Source organism: Rhodamnia argentea, chromosome 8, assembly GCF_020921035.1.
Source record: "Rhodamnia argentea isolate NSW1041297 chromosome 8, ASM2092103v1, whole genome shotgun sequence".
NCBI lineage: Eukaryota > Viridiplantae > Streptophyta > Magnoliopsida > Myrtales > Myrtaceae > Rhodamnia > Rhodamnia argentea.
In genome coordinates this window covers 817,275-837,734 of record NC_063157.1, presented here as the reverse complement: position 1 = coordinate 837,734, position 20,460 = coordinate 817,275, and the positions used below count along the sequence as shown (strand labels likewise).

At 41.7% G+C, this 20,460-nt stretch overlaps 1 protein-coding gene and 1 pseudogene across 1 annotated transcript; one reads left to right on the top strand and one right to left on the bottom strand.

Annotated features, from left to right (window-relative positions):
- Positions 1-61: 61 nt before the first annotated feature.
- On the bottom strand, positions 62-13,230 carry LOC115737924 (annotated as a pseudogene).
- A 4,783-nt stretch (positions 13,231-18,013) lies between these two features.
- Positions 18,014-19,692, top strand: LOC115737988 (protein TOO MANY MOUTHS). Its single transcript, XM_030670470.2, has one exon. The coding sequence runs from the start codon at positions 18,045-18,047 to the stop codon at positions 19,518-19,520; it is 1,476 nt and encodes a 491-aa protein (XP_030526330.1). The 5' UTR covers positions 18,014-18,044; the 3' UTR covers positions 19,521-19,692.
- The last annotated feature ends 768 nt before the right edge of the window (positions 19,693-20,460 follow it).

Below are 20,460 nucleotides of genomic sequence, written 5' to 3'. Positions count from 1 at the left end.
GTTCCAATCGGTCGTACCAACTGATTCAGATTCATGGTGCAAGAAACATGAAACACACGCAGGATAGCCAAAGGGTTGGACTGGCTAGCTTTGAACTTTGTAGTCTTTATAGAACGTCAAAATGCAAAAGACACAGAATGCTTCTTAAGGTTGACCCGCACAAGATAAGAGATTCTTGTGAAGCTAACAAGGCTCTTTCCAATGGTCAACATCAAGCTTCCAATCAGTGGAAGAAAACTAAATTCTGCCATTTAAGCCGGATACCAGACAGATCTTCACTAGCGTTACAAAAACCCGCAAATGTTAGGGCTAGGGCCGAGTGCTATGCAGACAGTAGTGAAGCCCTGAGGACTCCAATCATGTCCGTGAGGGACACGAGCCCGGCCAGCAAGCCCCCGTGATCCACCACCCACACTCTATGCACATGTTTATTCACGGCCATGTCCATTACCTCGGCGAGCGGCGTGTCATCCCTGCAAGGCACGAGCTCCCGGGAAAGAGCTCCCTCCCTAGGAGCCGAGTATAAAGGGCTCGTGGATATTGTCTCCGTGAACTCGAGTGCGGTCGCCGATAGCCATGGTCGCAGTGCAGAAACGTGGCACCTCCTCAAGTCAGTCGCCGAGAACGTGCCCAGGAGCTTCCTGCCTCTTCCCTGTGTGTTCAACAGTCCAGAGATAGGACTAAAGTAAGTGACAATAGTCTGAAACAAGGTATACACAGATGCAACAAAATTATACTAGTTGCAATCTCTTTTGAAATGAGAAAAAGATGAGACTCGGACTTGCAAAGTCATCGAAAATGCGAGGCCGGAGAAAGCCGAAATGATAGGGAACTAGCAGGATGAGAAGGCCATACATCCACAAGTTGGCTGTGATCTTCCTCCTCGAGAACACCTGAAGCCACGATTGGGACAGCATTGAGCAGAGCAGCCCTCATGCACTTGATGGCCTCAATGACTCTTGTCCTATCGGTAATCACGAAGACATTCCTGTTTATCGCTCCTAGATCCTCCACGGATCGTGACAGGATGGCCACAGCACCGGACTCGTGTTCCTTCAGGAACCTGAGCACGTCCATCTGCGTGAGCATCCGATAGCTCGACGCCGACTCCACGAGCTCAACCCCAGAAATGTTCTCCATGTGGCTGTCTAGCGGCACCAGGGCTCGGTGTACGCCTTTGCTCAACACTTCCATACAATCTAGGATGCTGCGTATAAATTCAGTAATAAGTTCCCAAAAGCTCCTTGATATTTTCCAACAATTAGAGCTACAACTGACCTAATGATTGAGTTCATACACATTAGTTCTAATATATGAAATGAAGTGAAACCTTCATATCACCTTGTATTGGGGTTTAGCGTCCAGAGGCTGAGACCCTCAAGACAGTGTCCTATGATGTTCGACACTGGAACGGCCATCTTCTGATCGAGATCTGGCGACCAGTCGCCACTGCCGCTGCCATTCACCTGGTCGTCTCCGGCGATGTGGGTGAGTATATCTAGCATGGTTACCATCCCTATGTAATGCTTCCTGACGGTGCCCGTCTGCTTGTCGGACTCCATGATCATGGACCCGCCTGCGCCAATCCATTGGCCAGGCGGGGCCGCCACCGGCACTGCCACCACGCTGTTCGCCACCAGCGCGTTCATGGTGTGGGCGAGGGACGCCGTGTAAGGGACCTCCACGAGCCGCCTCGCGTTGATGACTATGTCCTTCACTTTCTTGTCTCTCAAGGGTGACGCACTGCTGATTTGTGCCATTGTTTGACTGGGTTCGGTTTCTCTTTCTCAAAGTTACTGGAACTTTGTAAGTATATTAAGGAGGATGATTCGAGCATCGAAGGAGGGCAGGGGGATAAGTGCAAACGAGGACCGTCCCATGTTGTGTTACTACGCACGTGTCGTGGCTTGGTTCAAGATGACTTGCATGGACGTGCTCAGCCTTTGCCACGTACGTTTGCATGGGAAACGAAACGTCGCGTCTTGTCGGAACATGTCTCGAGAGATTTTAAATTCGATCTTCGGCGTTGTGTGTTGGTTTCAAATTTCAACTCAAAATACCAGGAAAAACCTCAGTAGCAGTCTAATTGGCCCAGCATCCACGTGCCCAACTATCTCGACACTGAATTTATCTCGACTTTTATCCGGACGATGAAGCGCCCCTTTATTTCTATTTTCTTTTGGCTCACTGCATAAGGAAAGAAACTAGGTACCTGTAGAGAAAAAAAGGAGGGTACATGGAATAATGCAAATTGTACTGTTGATAACAGAGTTTCCTTTCATTTAGGACAGTCAAACAGCATCCTCCTCTTGTATAGGGTTTGGCACGAAACAAGGAAGGAAAATGTACTCACATTCTGCATTTAAATGCTCAGTCAGGTGTCCCTATGTATATCTCCAATGTATGATGAAATTCTGCAGAAGCCTTTGCTTTGCTATACTCCTGTTGGATTTAAAAATCTCCCAATCCTCATCTCCCAGGTATCTATGTTATGTCAAACTATCTGTACCTTTTAGTCTCGATCCATGATTTGTATGGAGGGAAGTCCTTGTAAGCCTCAAGAAAACCTATACACCAAGCGCCGCATCATACTTACAGCTACTTTTTGCTCTATTTACTTGGAGATGAGCAACGTCCCCAGGGCAGTTTGTGTGATTCAGACCTGGATGTGCTCTGGCCCCGAACCATTTGGAACGGGAGGAGCTGAGCCCCATCCCTGCTCCGATTCTGGAGGCTCCAGGACAATAACCCCGCCATCCGTGAGTCCCAGAGCAAACTGGTTAGGTTCATTAGGGTGAGCAGCAACGACGACTGGAAATACCCGGGACCTGTCATATAGCAGAATCAGTGATAGTACAGCTTAAATTGCAAAACAGATGAGGCCTTGAATGTTTCAAGAATGCACCTGGAATTAGAAGGCAGATAAGCAGCGGAGCTGATCCGACACTTCAATTGGAGAGTTGAGGCCTTAAAAATGCCCACGCTTCCATCTTCAAAGCTTGTGTAGATCAACATGCCATCACACGAATACATAGCATCTGTTATTGGAGCATCAGACTCCAGAGGAAACCACTGCACAAGAGGAGTACCTTAACCACGTGTAAATGTAAAGAACTTTTTTATTGCATGATTGGATCTGATAAATGGAGATGCGTATCAACGGACAGATCTTAGTGAAATAGAAGCGGAAAATTAGTTTTTAAGGACACCTTGGGGTACACTTATGAACAAGAGTTCTATAATTAGCACATTTAACTTGAGCCAAAAAAGAAAAAAGAAAAAAAAAATGATCCATCAAGGATGCAAGTAGACACCTGCTTATGACAATCCAACTTTGGAGCCTCATATATGGCTATTTGAGTCTCGTGAACAAGAAGGAAGTGCCGTAGATCTTGGTGAAACAGGACACGTGTCTTTGCGAGAGTAGAGGACATCTCCCGAGTTGTGATTTGCAAGAACTTACTGGCCTGGTTCTCCCACTTATCTGTACTCCATACACACAGCTGCAAAAGGAAAATTTATCCAAGAAATCCAGGCAATCACTTGTGTTCAACGAAAGTAAAGCTGTGATTTATAGTTCATATACGTAGCACCACTTAAAACAAGTAACAGAAAGCTAATACATCATCACTCCAGACAGACAGCCACCTCACAAATTCAAGAGGTAATGTTTCCGTTGGAGTTTTAGCTAGCATTAGAACAAGTACTTCAAGTGTCTGATTCTGACAGCAAAAATCCTAGATTGCCAAAGTGGGTTCTTCTCACAGAGCTCCAGCAATAGGAAGAAGACTCGTAAAATAGGAATTACCTCAAAGATGACTTCCAGCTCCATGTCCTATAAAGTTTGACCTCATAGCAAGAATGGAATTTAAACTCTCACATAATAATTTCCAGACTGCCAACCTATCACTTCAACGTTAAAGCAAGATGATGCAACCGAATCTATATTTGATCGCTATCTTTATGCCAACCAACCCACCCACAGCTCAAAGAGAGAAGAACCTACACATGACTGCGCTGCGGAGAGCACATGCACATGTGAGAGAGAGAGAATCGACACACATCAGAACGTTATTCTCCATCATATTGTGATAAACATACCTGAGCGTCAGCTCCTGATGACACAAGAACATTCAATATGTCAGAAAAGGCAAGACCAGTTACTCTCTTTTGATGACCTATAATCTTACTTTGAACCTACAAAGTGGTCACAAGAAGAAAATTCACATCTGACTACTAATTTGAAACCAGCAGCCACAGTTTCTGATGAAGCCAAATACCTCATTAACTCGGACATTCAAGATTTGGATGGAAGAATCCTCCATGCCTATGGCTACTATGTTATTGTCTCGAGGGTGGAGCGCAAGGCACGTTGCTGCAGGGGGTGGCGGCATGAAAGTTGCCATTGTCTGCAGCAAAAGAAAAAAGTAGGTACTCACCTTCAGTCAAGAAAATTCAAACACAAGCACTATAATTTCTCTAGTCAGTACCAAACCAAGAAACAAAACTCCTCAAGATGCCACACCTTAAATGTCAACATATTGAAAAGAGAAAGTTTTCCTCCTGAAGTGGACAGTAGATAAGAATCATTCTTTGAAAGGACAAAGCAGGGGATGGCATCGTCAAGAATTATGCTGCTTGTGTCATTAGTCATGATTATTCCGCTGGAGGGTTGCCATAATTTTGGTTCGACAGCACAGGTTGCCTACAACAAATTCACGGCTTATTTAGTGGAAGATTAACAAACAAACAAGCTAAGAAATTATTTAAGCACATGACATACCTTTCCTGATGGATTAAACTCATTCTGTTGCCATTTCCAAAGTTTGTGCACGGAATTATTCGTTAAAGCAAGTACAGCACCTCCTGAACTTGTATATATCATCCCAGTAATCTGAAATATGAAGTATGAAATATTTTATCCATGCACGGTTGTAATCAGCTGTGGACATCAATCATCCATGGATCTCATTGCTGTGTCAATAAAAATCATCATGGAAGTTCACAAAATGTGAAACTGAAAAAAAAGGGGTCCACCTTACCCAAAAAAAAAATGGGTCCCTATCTCTTGGTTAATTCTACAAATATAACCAAAGAAGTAGTATAAAAAATATGGATACATCTCTACAAAAGAGCAGATATTCTAAGTTGAGATGAGAGAAAACTAAAGTCCTCATGATTATCAGTAAGAGATATTTGCTATATGAGAAAATCTTCAGGGAAGTAAAATAGGAGACCAAAAACAATAGCAAAGGGAATGTACATCCAACGAAACTAAGCTCTCTGCTTATGCTGATTTCTGCAAAATGACCAAACTCCCTTAAAACTAAGCACACAAAAGGTAGATCAAACATTTAATCTACTAGATTCACAGAAAAAGCTGAACCAACGAACAAATAGCCTGACATGCAACCCAAAGGAGCCAAAAGGGAATATATGTACTGCAAATTCTGTTGAGGTCCCCAGAGGAGCTAATACATACCCTAGTCAGCCGCAGCCTATCTGGAAGCCGTAAAGACTGAATCTGAGATCGTTCATCATATTCCTTTAGCTTCCAGGCTTGAGAATTCTCTAATTCACCATTGGTTCTTGTTTTAACATTTGCGGTATCGCCATTCTGCAAATTATGTGTATTAGTGCTATCCAGTTTGATGGTTCTTACTTCATTAAAACAAAAGCATATAAATGACATACATATCTAACAAAAGTTAATGAGAAATTAAAGAGTGTACAATGATCTAATCAAAATCACTATGCTCTCAATATTAGAACCTCAAATTTCCGATTTTCAATGGGGGAAGGATGTTCTTACCATCCCAAATATTGAAGGTGCTGGGGAGTTTCTATCGCTGGTGGAAATGCTCGTTCCAGCTGTTGAACTGGAAGCACCCAAAGACCCTGTTGTAGGACCCTGCATGATGAAACTGCATAAATACAATGGGTCATAAATGGGTCAGTCGATATAAACTTCACCCTACCTTTGCTGCCGTTCCAGAGAAAACTTTAGACGCATCCAGCGCATGACTTCCATTGGAATGAAGAATGTGCAAAACTTTATCACTTGCAAGTACTTTGACAGTATTCTCACTTGTCGAGACAGCCAAGAGTAAACCTTCTCTATTAAATTTTATGCAGGGAGAAACCTAAAAGAGATTTTGATATTGTCAAAAAAAACAATATTCTAACTCCTTCCCAAAAAAAAAATCATGGCATATTAATCAAGGGTGACCTCAGCAAGCATACCGGTAAACCACCCTCTGCATCGATAGTTGTCAAGACATTATCATTGTCCATATCCCAAATTTTAATTAGAAATTCATCACCAGCAGCTAAGAATCGGTTCTTAGCTGTATCAAATTGGACAACCCCAACCGAACACTTTCCTAGGCCATGATACGTTCTTTTAATGGTCCCCTCGCTTTCAATCCACTCGACAAGGTAGGATTCTCCTTCCGTGTTAGTCCCACATGAAAAAACCCTGCCAAGCACATAAACAAAAGAAAGATATATTTAAAGGACCTGACGAACTCGCGTGTCTGATCCTAGAGCAAAGCATTCATTACAGGGAAGAACAAGACAGGTACCTTGTCCCATCAGCAGAGTACAGTAGTTTTGTGCAACAACGGCCAGGAGCATCAATATCAAGTCTAGGACCCATGTTATCGTACAACCATACCTTCATTCTCCCATTAACCGTTGCTGAAAAGATGAACTAAGGAAGAAAAGACACAATCACGGGTAAGAAAGCTGGACCAGAAGAAAGTAAAAGGTCCTGAACTGCTTGCTAAAGAGAAAAAAGTTTTGAGGAACCAATCCTAATACACACTTCTATTTTGAAAATCTTGTCCCCTGTGCCATTATTGTCTGTGAAAGCAGAAATAGAGTTGATACCTGAACATTGTTCCTGTGATGAGGGCACACTGAGTAAACAGGTGACTCATGGCCTTCAAAAGTGTATCGTCTACTGCCGGTAATAGCACTCCACACCTAGATAACGAAAAAGTTTTATGACGGCTAACATCCTTGAAGATATAGGACGAAGAAGGGTTTTAGCCAAACCTTTACTGTCCTGTCTTCACCACAAGTGACAAAGTAAAGTTGCTCTTTTAATTGTGAAAAAGCAAGATCGCTTACATTACCAACATGAGCATCCATCTGAGAAGCATTTTGTGAGAGGAAGAACAGACACTAATAGATAAAAGAACACTAAGAAAAACATAAGTTGGAACAAAAGCCAAAAAAAAAAATATACTGTGGAACATATTCAGGCACGTGAATAAAACAAACCTCCAAGTGATTCTGTATATTGCCACCACTATAAGAGTATATTTGAACTATGTGCTTCGAATATGCGACACCTAAAAGAGAAGCCAGCAAGATCCTCAGCAAATAAGGGACAAGTCCATTTTCAATCTAAACGGGAAATAGAAACTTTCAAAGACACTGCCCGAAATACATGAAATCATTTAGTTTTCAAATGCCAAGAATAAAAAGAACATAAATTTAAACATGAATGAGAATAAATAGTCCTTAATGATTCAATTTGAAGGACAATATCAACAAATTTTCATTGAAGCAAGTTGGAAGCACTCTTAAGCATACCAAAGAGGTCTCCATCAGGACTCCAGACGATTCTATTCACCGATGCAGTATATTCACCGGCCAAGGATGCCTAATATACAATTCACAACTAACATAAGCATGATAATTGCTCCTATGATTTGGAAAATCATATAATCAACTAATTAGATTGATTTTGGGCATGAAACTCATACTTGCAAATTCACTGAACACGACGCAAGGTCCCAGACCTTAAAACTCTGCAAATAAAGCATTTCCCTGCTGACAACCTCCCAGATTCTGATATCACCAATGTTTGTTCCGACTTGAAATTGACATGTCAGAGGACTTAATGAGAATTCAATAGTTGTGTATTTAAATGCCAAAAGAAATATTTGGAGATACAATGTTCGCACACAAAGGTTAAACAGAGACAAGAACTTACCAAGAAGTAGAGTTTGTTGTACTGGATGAAAATCCATGCTCTTGACAGCAGATCCCTGATTCAAAATGCAAACAACAGTCTTTGGCAAGTCATCAGAAGAGTGCAGCAGAGCCGGATGGTTAACCTGCAAGAGAGAGAAAATGGCATGCTTCCCGGACTTTCAACAGCGTAAAGCAAACTAAGTGTGGTGTATGGTTCTCAGCTGCAAACAAAATGAAGCTTAACAGCATGCACAGCCACAGTAACAATTGATCAGACCAGAGATAGGTGGCAATGTTTAGAACCTAAACTCATGAACCTTAGGGTGAAACAAACCCCTTGACTTCAAATCTATCCTGGCTTACCCTGAACTACTTTTTTAAAACTACAACTCGATTTTTTGTGAGTGTAGCAACTAAAGCTTGACCTCACTCTTCATTGTTAATGTGGCAAAAAACAACAAGCAAGTACAAAAAAGGGAAAACAATGAGCTTATACATTGTAGGGGGAAATACACATAAGCACTCAACCAGGAAATCTTTAGGCCAAAAAAGAAGCCTAATGTCACTTTTCAATGTCAAGTCTCTCTTTCCTCTGCAACTTTACCACCACAATCTACATTAGCCGGATGCCAAAGGAAAAGGACAATGGATCTAGTGGTACACAGGTATTAGGCGGCGTCCATGGAGCAAGTGTAGTAGACATGTAACCTCACTCCATAGTCCAAAACCTGGGGGTGTTAAACAACCTAAATCAGATTATCTGAACCAAATAAAACAAAATTTTGGTGTGATCAGGATGTAGGTTTGGTTTGGGTTGAGCTATTTTCTCATTTATTCAAATTAGTGGTTCCGTGTCTGTTTATCAGTCCAAAAACCAGTAAACTGATTACCTTCACTAATGTCGTAAAAATCACTATGACCCACATACTAATCTGTGAGTTGACGGTGATTGTATTATGGGCGTTTGTTCTAATCCCTTTTGAGTCACTTTTTCAATGTTTAAGGAGATAACATCTGTCTTTTCAGTTCTCAGTTTGAGATTGGTGGTACCGTAAGTTCATATAAATTCTTTTCATTTAATGCGAAGGATTTCCAACCCTACAAAAGTGAATAAATTACCTCATCTGATATCCCAATAGGTTTGGATCTCTTGATAATGTGCACCTCATCTGTTGCTGGGCTGTAAGGAGGCGTTCTCAGGCGTTTTATCATAGGTGCTGGTCCAATTATGTAACATGCCAAATGGTAAGACTAAATGGACACAAAAAATATTAAAAAGCATAAGAATCGAGAATTCGCATGCAACGACATCCTTTGCATTCAGAAACGGTATTATATACAACAATGGGAACCAGAAAGCAGCCACACCACATCTAAAGACCTAGATGCTCCCATAACATGCATATGGAAGTAAACAACTCGGGTCAACTTTTGTTCAATTCACACGGAACACGTACTTGTGTGATCATATTCATTTTGCATGTGTCACACTTTGCTTTTCTACGTAAGCTGGGACAACATGGAAACTCTCTTGATAAGAAACAACTCAAATGTTTTAGAAAAGATATTTAGTTGCCTAAATAGCTATTCAGATTGAACATGACAATTATGATTGGAAAAGGCATGTTGCAGTAATCTTATCAAGAACATACATGGTTGAGAATACTTCATTCCTGAGAACTTAAGCATAACGAGAAGGAGAAATGTTTGTCAAAGTGTAATTCCAACCTGCAGGGCTGGAAGCAGGTATTACAATGGGACAGCCAGAGACTGTTGGTTGCGGTGTCATGGACGCTAGCTGGAAGAACAGCAAAGGCTGAAAGAAATAGATGTTTTGTTAATAAGAAAACCTAAACTAAATAACCTGCATTTTGTTCATATTCCATCCAAAAGACATATAAGAGCTAATCATCTCGTGTCCAGCATGACTTACTGTCAAACGTATTTTTGGGTTTCCCATGGAATGAAAAGATGTTATATTCCTTTTTGACGGACCAAGAAAAATATTTTCTACATAATGTTACTTTAAAGATCTAAAGTGTTCCATCTTACATAAAAGCCAAATTCCAAATGTCAAAGCAATGGTAAATGTGGAAAGCTAAAAGCAAAGACCTTTCAAACACACACTTCTTAATTACAGGAAGAGATTCTACCACTGAGAATCCACCAGTTTTGGGAGTGCAACTCAACAAAGGATTCATTACAGGAGGTGGAGCAGGAGCTCCATTTGATGTCTCACAAGTATGATCGACAAAGAGAGTCTTTATCTCAGGGTCAGGCTTGGGATTCTTGCACATGTGGTGCTGCCAATTCAGACTGCATTTTGAATGCAACACAGTAAAGCTATGCAGGATGAACAAGATTAAAGAAAAGCTGTGACTTGGAAAACCTTTATTACATAACTGTTGATTGATTTACCTCTGATCCATAAGTGCCCTCAGCCTCGAGTTTTTTGAGCAAGGAAACTGAAGCTTATCACGAAAGAGTGGATTTGCCTCAACCAACCTTTTGGTTTCAGTTAGCATTATGGCCCTCGAACTCTTAGAGTCTACGTAGTTTGATAACTGCTCAATCTCCCTGAAATTGTCCCAAAGAAAGAAATGAAGGAGGATCAACCAAAAAGGGCCAAAACAAGTACCTAGCTGATATACTTTATCTGGTTGTCATCCCTTTTCTTGTAAATTCTCAAGCTGTAATGACAGGCAAGTGGAAACTTAAGTCTGCCCCCCTTGAGGTTTGTGCAACTACTTTATGTTGCCCTAACCTTCTACCTCCCAAAAATTGAGACCTCCTGAGGATTTCTGTAAGTGACACGTTCCCAGCTTCAAGAAATGCATGCTTGTCAAAACCATTCGCTTTGGCACCAAAGTTGCACTTCTAAAGGTGACTAAAGGGTTTTAATATGCCAATTCATTAAAATACTATACAAGATTGGCATGTAAAACTGAAGAGGATGGTTGGGTTTCACAGCTGCGAAGCTAGGTGGAAACAAGGACACATTAGATTACATGTAAACCCAGGAGGGTGTTTCCACCATAAGGTTCTCACATGCAAGTAAAAGCCTCCCAGGTTCCACTAGTCCAAGATGTCCCTTTGGCAGCCTTCTTTCAACAGAGGCCAAACTCTACCATTTTCCTTAGCTTTGTTTTACCTGACCTTTTGCTGCAAATTGAAGTATTTTTACAGCGAAACACGCTTTGCAACTTTAAGAAACATGTCTTCAGGACCAAACCGATGGTTTTTATGAATGTACCCAACTATGAAGCTAGGAATAAGTCCAGTGAGAAGGGCATGCCGATTTCTTCCTGAAAAGTCTCATAGACAGAAGCTAGGGAAAGATGAAGCAATTGTGTAAACCTCAAGGGGAAAATTAACACAGTTTAGTTTCCAAGGAGAAAAAAACGGAACTGTCATAAAACTTGAAGGTGCAAATTATAGTCTCCCACAGGAGTTTGTCCTACCTTGCAGGAGCAATCATACAACTGTATGAAAAAGGACTTAAAAGCAGGGAGATTAGATGCTTCTTTCTTCCTCTGTTTGACCCCCAATTGTGTCTTTATGTCTACAATAAAATGGCTCCTCTTTTGAAAATTGTTAAACGTGTAGATTTTTTCCTACTCTCCAAAACCATTTTCCAGAAGCTGTACACGTCACTCATCAAATTGCCAACAGCGATTAGCTGATAAGTTTGGCCATTTATGTAGATGTCCACATTTGGTCCTACAGCTTACAAATTGCAAGCTTTTGCATCGTGGATCATGTATCGTAATTAGCTGCATACAAATCAATAAAATCACGCAACATACCTAAAGTTATTTAAGGTCATAAGCATCGCCATTTCCTGGAAAAGTTTTTCATTGTCAGTGGAAAACGCTTTGAGGTCGTTACGAAGGATTTCTGTAGCTTCAGCATTATCGCCTCTGAAAAGACAAAGTCAAGAAGCCATAAAACATAGTCCCAGAAAATTACACCTCTTACACACGAAGAATCTCTGGTTTACCTGTCCAATGCTTCGAGATATTTGTGCTTCCTAATCTCAAAGAAAATCTTCGTCGAGTATTTATTGTCATCAGACTTTGTGAACCCGGAAAGATACTGCTCAACGTCATCCAACGCCCCATTGGTCATAAGATCCTCAAAATGCTCCATATCGAAGAAGCAGCCAGATTCTTTCTCCAATCTTCACGTGACAACAATGCAAATCAGAAAATAAAAACCAGAGAGGGAGAATGAAAACAAGTCACCATTGGCTCTGAGTATGTTTTCATTGTGCTTAATAATCAACCAACCAAAATATGCTAATGGACAACAAATTTACCAAAGCATCTTCACTATATCATGATGTCATGCCGTTCGATCAATGACGGGAACACAGGAGCCCCAAATAACTACCCTAAGTTCTCTAAATGCTCATTTTCCGCCAAACCAACAGTCAGCGGCCTTTAAGATTCCCACGGCTTCTTATATCGACCAAACAGAGAGAAACATGACAGTCAGCAGACAACCCTCGGCGGCCCAATGCTAATTCGTGGTCAAAACTGAATTAACTCCAGCACGGGAACTTAATTCCAGATGAACAAGGAAACTAAAGAGTTCCAAGCTCCAAGAGAGATACAACGGACAAACAGGGTCCAAATTGCTCGCAGCATCACCCAAGTGTGTCATCACCATGATTACATAAAGAGAAGATCTCCGTTTCCCTCATGTTTAAACAAGCAAACAGAGCCAATTACACAGACAAGCGCAAGACACAGGACGATCCCAACACGTCGAGAAATTCTCGGAGAGAATCTCACCTATGAGCTGTCTCCTTGTAGTTTTCTTCATTTAAATGTTGAAGTATCAGAAGCACCAGCTCTTTACTCAGCGCCGACATCCTCGACACTGATCAACTCGATTCACCGCGCAAATTCGCTACGTTCACTGCCAAAAAAAAAAAAACCAACACCGAAATTAGGGCTTCAGCTTCCACACTTCGCTACCTCTTTAAGACACGCACGATCAAAAACCACGAGCAAAAACGCGAGTAGACAAGAACATGCACGAAATGGAACAGGAACGCGTCGTAAAAAATGGCCGCACCTCTGTAGAACAAACCTTCGACTCCTCGTCTCAGCTTCGACTGAAGACCGACGAAGACGGGTGAAACAGCTCTCGGGTTTCGACTGTAGTACGCCTCTTCCGTTCCTTTACAGCACTTTTTTGCTCTCTCGAGAAATGTTGTTCAGCAGAGTCTCCCGGGAGAGAAATTTTCCTGGAAAATGTTGAGCAGAGTGACCCCTGGCGCCAAGCCATGTAACAGAAGGGAGCGACTTTGATTAGGTACGGGTGAGCCTACGGGTTTTCGTGGACCTTTGTCCACCACCGTCGATTTTATTTTAAGCGTTCAGACACCTTGCGTGTGCACGTATCCAACGGTTGATACGGATTGGAAATAAAACATCGGGAGCACTGAATAATTCCACTTAAAGGCTGGCCTTTTTTCCGTACAAGGGGGAGTTTGTGCTGCCATCTTTGCATGGGTGTTTGCTGACGCGCGGTGCTCTAAATTGATTTTGTCGGCTTAAGTACACCTCAAGTGTCATAAGTTGTGTACGGCGCTCACTTTAGTGCCAAAATTTTCAAATTGATCGCTTTAGTACTAAGTTTTTATAAATTCGATCATTTCAGTGCCAAAACTTTCAAAACAATCACTTAAGTGCAAATTTTTTTTAAAAACGATCATTGAAGTGTCAATATTTTTAAAAAATGATCACTTTAGTGTCAAATTTACCGAGCCACGTCATCTCAAATATTAATAAAAAATACCACGTTTCGAATTTTCGGCAAGCCACGTTAGCTCTGACACTAAAGTGGTCGTTTTTAAAAGAAGTTGGCACTTAAGTAATCGAAGTTACAAAAATTTAGCATTAAAATGATTGATTTAAAAGTTTTGACACTAAAGTGAGCATCGTACACAACTTATGACACTTGAGGTGTACTTAAGCCTGATTTTGTCTAAACAGACTTGGTTTTTCTTACGCTAGTCACTTTGATCTACTCGTTTGCGTGACCTCCTTGCAAAGACTTTTTTTAGAGAAGTTCATTGTGTAAGACAAGGAGGAACGCGCGACGCGCGTGAGCACTTCCGATGAGCCGCCGTCTTGTCAGCATATACGACAAGTGTTGCAGACGAAGGAGCAACGGGAAAAATTGTTTATCGCTCTTGTCATGCCTCGTCTGGTTGACCGGCGCTACTCACACGAGACCGAGAATTCTCGGATGTGATTAATTCGATCGGTAGAGTGAAACTTTCTTTACCGGCATAGTTTAGCTAATCGCTTTGAGATATTCGTTTGGATGACATTATGTAACCTCATTTTCATGCGGGTTAATTATATGAGGGAAAAACGAACACGTGGTATACGTGAATATCGACAATGAGCATCGGTCGTTCCGGCATATGTGATAAGTACTGCACATGACGAAATGTTGGAAAAATTAGGGCGCGCATGATAACACTTCAAAAGCAGATTGCCGTTTCAGAAATGCTTCTGAAGTTGAAATCCGTTTAGTAAAAACACTTCAAAAGTGCTTTTGAAACCGAAATCCGTTTGGTAAAAATATTGACTTCCTGTATGAATTTCTACTTTTGAAAGAGATTTCTACTTCTGGTTGGATTTTTAGCCAACTTTGAGAAGTAAAAAATTTTTACTTCTCAGCTTCAAAAATCACTTCTTCGACTCCGCGGACCAATGCCCGCCCGTTGGCCGCCGGTCGCCGGCCACCGGTATTTGATTAAAAGTAGAAATTTCAGAAGTAGAAATTTTATCAAACGTCTTTTTTTATCAGAAATCAACTTTTGATGGAGAAGTTGAAAAATCAACTTCTGCTTCTGATGGTGTTTCAGAAGCGTAAGTGTTACCATGCGCGCCCTTAGTAATCGCTTCTGTCTTGTTTGTAATCGGATGCTGCTCACGAGAGATACGGACTTGCTTGACATGAGAAAGTGTGCTTTTCGGTAGAGGAGGGGGCATGATGTGGTTTATATTTCTTTTTAATGGGTCAAATAGTTTAAATTAGTTTGAAAAGTAAAATTTCCTTCAATGACATATTTAGATAATCTCTTTGAGATACTCGTTAGCAAGGCCTTTTATAACCTCTTTTTTACATGAGTTAATTATACGAGACGAGAAGGAATGCATGATACGTGCGAATACCGATAAGGGAAATGCTTTCCCGACGGTATTGTCGGGGACGGTATAATTTCAACCGTAAATCCACACACCATCATTACATATTTTGCATAAAACATTCATTGATTGGGAGATCATGTAATCAGAAATAACTCACAAGACTATCAGACTATCACGCTAGCAGCTTTCTATTGACAATGAGCATCGGTCGTCCCGAAATATGTGGCGAGTGTTGCACATGACGAATCGACAGGAAAGTTACAGCACTACTCACACGAGACTTGTACTTGTATGGCACGAGAGAGTGTGCTTAGGTACGAGAGCAACTGAGCAAGCACGCATGTGGTTTGATTCAAAACTTCCTTTAATTGGCATGTTTAGCTGGTCCTATTTGAGATACTCGTTAGCATTAATAATTGATTATAGGAATTACTATATAAGACATGAAGGAATTCAAATTGAAGAGGAAATGGACTACAAATTGAAAAAGACTTTGTGTTTTGTTATCTTGTTACTTACGCATGAGGTTTATATAATCTATCTCTGCTACATTAGAAATATGGCATGAAGTTGAAATTACCAAAAAATTCCTAGACGCTTATCTTATCCAAGTACTGTATGTAAATCTCAAATAACACAGTAAAATCAACAACGACGCGTATTTCATAATAAATTAATATATGGACGCGAGCCAGTGGCACCATCAATATGTTGATATTCCACGTCGGATCATTAATGTTTGTAAACGATGTTTCTGTTGAAATGATTAAATTAATCTTAGACAGGGATTATAAAATCATGGATTATGGAGATATAGCGGGACTTTTCATGACAAACAACTTCGTTTCGTGCAACAATTTCTTTTTCTTTGTCTCTCTTCAAAATCCTTGTAGGAACTTTAAGGGACGGTTCTTTTATTTTCACTATCAAATGTGCACATGCGGTGTGTGTTTCCGACCAAAAAAAAAAAAATTGACATTTGAACTATTAAGTGAAACCACAGAAACATTAAATATTTGTGTTATTACATAATGAAAAGAAATTATTGATAAAACACACATTATACAAAAAAAAAATTAAAAAAGAAGGCCTCAAACTACCGAGGAATATCAATTCAAAATCTTTCCTAACATTAGTAAATGGTATTGAAGATTATTCAAAAACATGACTGAAGCATATATAAACTTGCAACAACAACAAAAAAAATCGATACAAATTATCTCTACACAGTGTCTTGAACCAGGGGTATGCCACCGATAAGTTGGTTCAAGATATTGTGGAAAGTACAGGTCGACGACGCGAGAGCCGAAGCTCCGATGATTCACCCAGGTACGGGACGCTATTATAGTACCCTACCCGGCGGTAGCCATCCGAAGATGACATAGAGCCTACTTTCCCCACCATCACCCCCATAAGTTGAAAGAAAATATTTTTCTTCCCTTCTTCTTATTGAATACCCTCGAATTTAACGTCTTAGAATTCAGACGAAACAATCGAGTCCAATAAAATACACAATATACAAAAAAATTAAAAAAAGGCCTCGAACTATCGAGGAGTTAATAAATGGTATCGAAGATTATTAAAAAAACATGACTGAAGCATATATAAACTTGAAAAAAATAAAAATGACACAAATGATTCCTACATTTTGCTCCAATGTTTAATATCGTCCATGTACTTTTAATTTATCCAATATGATCCCCAAACTATTGGTGAATGTTCAATGTACTCTTATTGTTCGCTCAAACAACAAATCTGACGTCATTTTAAGGACATTGATTCCTATATGCCACTTTGGATGTTAGAAATCCATCCTTTTATTCATCTAATTTCGATAAGAAAAAAAAAAGATATGTTAACATGCCCGCGGCTATTTAATGACATTGATTATTATATTTTGATTTGATATGAATATGTCACATGGATAATCCACATATAACCTTTTTTTTTTGCAACGTTCAAACTTAACTGGTTGGAGCCATGTCATCAGATTTAGTCAATTTTCAATTAATCGGAAAATTTTAAGGGATAGAAAAAAGGTCTTTATTCAATCGAGTATTCATTGGTATGACCTTCTTTGACCATCTAAATGTCATTCTTCGGTGCATGAGATGCATATGCAATTGATTAAACTTGCTTTTTGGGCGAGATTGTTTCCTACTCGTCTCATACAAGTAGCATTGACCTATAATAATTGGGACATGATGAAAACGTGCTTGTCAATTTAGAAAAAAAATTACCAAATCAGTCATAAAATTATTGTACGTATATCAATTTAGTCTTAAATTTTTTGCGCAAAAATTCATTGTGGTCAATTTCTTGGCGGAAATTGCTGAAGCGGCGGTCTAGTCATTGTTGGCCCGTCCCACGCGACACACCACCACGTCTGTGATTTTCCCGCGAAAATTAGCCGAAAGAACTTAATTGAAGAATTTCTCACAAATGTTTAGTACTAAAAATTTGCAAAATTGAGAAGCCTAGGTCTGCATTGGCCATCCGTACAGTAGGTTGGACAATTTCTCCGCTCATTGGCGTGTAATTTTCGAGTAAATATTTGTCTTAAAGACTTGTGTTTAGGACATCCCCAAGCCCTGTCGTTCGATTCAATATCCAATCAGACAGTACCTCAAAGCCCAAGCACGAGCAGAAGTCCCGTGAAACTCATTGAATGCTTTAAGAATTCCTCGCATTAATTTCATTTCCACTCCATTCTCGTGAACCCTATAATTAGAGCTGCTCACTTCAATGCCTGCACCAACCCGACCTCGTTCGATCTCATCCTCTATTCCCCTTTATAACAAACAAAGCCCACGCACGGTTCAACTAAAGATCAACTCCCTCCACTGCTTCCAATTTCTTCCTCCCCAGTCCTTCCCAAAAAAGATGAAACTCCATCTTATTTCTCTACCGAATCTGGTCTCCACGGCCGCAATCCTCTCTTGCTTAGTACCTCTTGCCGTGCCGTTCACCGTGATACCCTCCGACTCCGGCCTAGTCGACGGCCCGCAGAACGGGCTGAAGGATGGGGCCCGGACCGACGCGCGGGAGCAAGAGGCCGTCTACGACATCATGCGTGCCACGGGGAACGAGTGGGCTGCGGACATCGCCGACGTGTGCCGCGGCCGGTGGCACGGCATAGAATGCATGCCCGACAAGGACGACGTGTACCACATCGTCTCGCTCTCGTTCGGGGCGCTGTCGGATGACACGGCGTTCCCGACCTGCGACCCGGCCCGGTCTTACGTCTCGCCGTCCGTGACCAAGCTCCCTCACATCAGGACCTTGTTCTTTTACCGTTGCTTCAGCCATAATCCCCAGCCAATCCCAGCATTCCTGGGCCGACTTGGCTCCACATTGCAAACTTTGGTGCTCCGAGAAAATGGGCATGTGGGTCCAATTCCTAGCGAAATTGGGAACTTAACCCGCCTGAGGGTCCTTGATCTTCACAAGAACAACCTCAATGGTTCGATACCGGGTTCCTTGGGTCGGGTCACCGGTTTAAGGTCGCTTGACTTGAGCGGAAATAGACTGACCGGGTTGATACCGGGCTTCGGCTTCCCGTCCTTGAGTGTCCTGGATCTGAACCAGAACCTCTTAACTGGTCCAATCCCATCATCCCTAGGAACATGGCCCTCACTGATCAAAATTGACCTCAGCCACAACCGTCTCACCGGTCCGATCCCAGAGTCGATTAACCATCTCCGAGACCTCATTTTGTTGGACTTGAGCTACAATCGCCTTTCGGGTCCATTCCCCGAGTCGTTCAAGGACATGACTTCTCTCGAAGCGCTCATACTGAAAGGAAACCCGACGGAAGCCGCAGCCATACCAAACGACGCCTTCGATGGTATGAACGCTCTAACCATTCTAGCACTGTCGAACATGAACCTGCATGGACCTATCCCCGAATCACTAGGCCGGCTGCCGAGCCTGCGCGTGCTCCACCTCGATCGGAACCACCTGAATGGCTCGATACCGGAGAGCTTTCGGAAGTTGAGGAGCATCGCGGAGTTGAGGCTGAACGACAACCAATTGACGGGGCCAATCCCACTGGGGAGAGAGACGGTCTGGAGGATGAGGAGGAAACTGAGGCTCTACAATAACTCAGGACTCTGCTACGATGCGGGCGGTGGCTTTGAAGATAGTTCGGAGTCTTTTTACGATTCAGGCATTGGCTTGTGCGATGCCACAGCAAGAAGCGGGTCGGCAAGAACCGTGCGACATACGTCCGAAGGAAACGACGGGGACGCGACAAGAGCAGTTCGGGCGTCATCATCTGTCGAAGCGCACCGTCGTTCTCTTCTGGTTTTGCCTCAGTTGTTGGTGACTTTGATTGTACTTACTCCACTTCCGTCGTAGATAGAGGAATGTTTTGAGCCTGTATAATCCGCCGTCACACTATTTTCAACCGTTTTATGAAGATGAAGACTGTTTGAGTGTTCCTTAAGCAGAAACATCTACGAATGATGTAGTTTCCGATTTTGAATTTTGGTCTCCGAGATGACAATGAAATCATACGAGATTTTTCTTTTCAATACTCTCCCAAATGCCACAAGGCAATACTCCTAGACGGATTGTATTCACCCACCTGCCGCACCACCTTGGTCTCATTTTCGATTCATAGTTTTATTGAAAGTCCAGAACATGTCCCCACCTGCTTTACGCTTTCAGCATTTACGGAAGACTATTTCTAGGGTTAAATAATTCTTTTTTCTTGCAATACTACCATCAGCAATTTTTCAGTTCCGGTCTTGCCCTCGTTATCACTGTTCATCATCTCTGCGCGAGGGAGGCCATAGAGGTAGCGCGAACCAAGCGACCGTCTCCGACCTCCGCAGGGGGCCTCCCAAGATCGCGCGACCTCGACGAGGGTTGTCTGGGTCGTGCAACCTCAATGACGGCCGCTGGCACCAAATCCGGCTTGTCGGTTGCCTAAGCCCTTCGCCAGAGCTTGCGAAGGCCGACAAAGGGTTTGATATTTTTTTAATGAAAAGTAGACAAAAAGCAGTGAAAGCCCTTTGCAAGAAGAATTTTGTCAAACATTATCTAACCAAAATAATGTTGTTTTACAAAGGAATTTTTACCAAATGCAACTTGCATTTCCCCAAATTCCTAGAATAAAGGTTTTTGCATTTCCCCAAAGTCCATTCCCAAAACCAAACCAAACGCAGATGGGTTAATGCACATATACTAATTCCAAGTGAATTCCCATATACCGGTATACATTATGCACATTAAAGAGATGTAAATACGTTCTTTTATGGCTAAGGGATGTAAAGACACTCAAAAATTACCACTG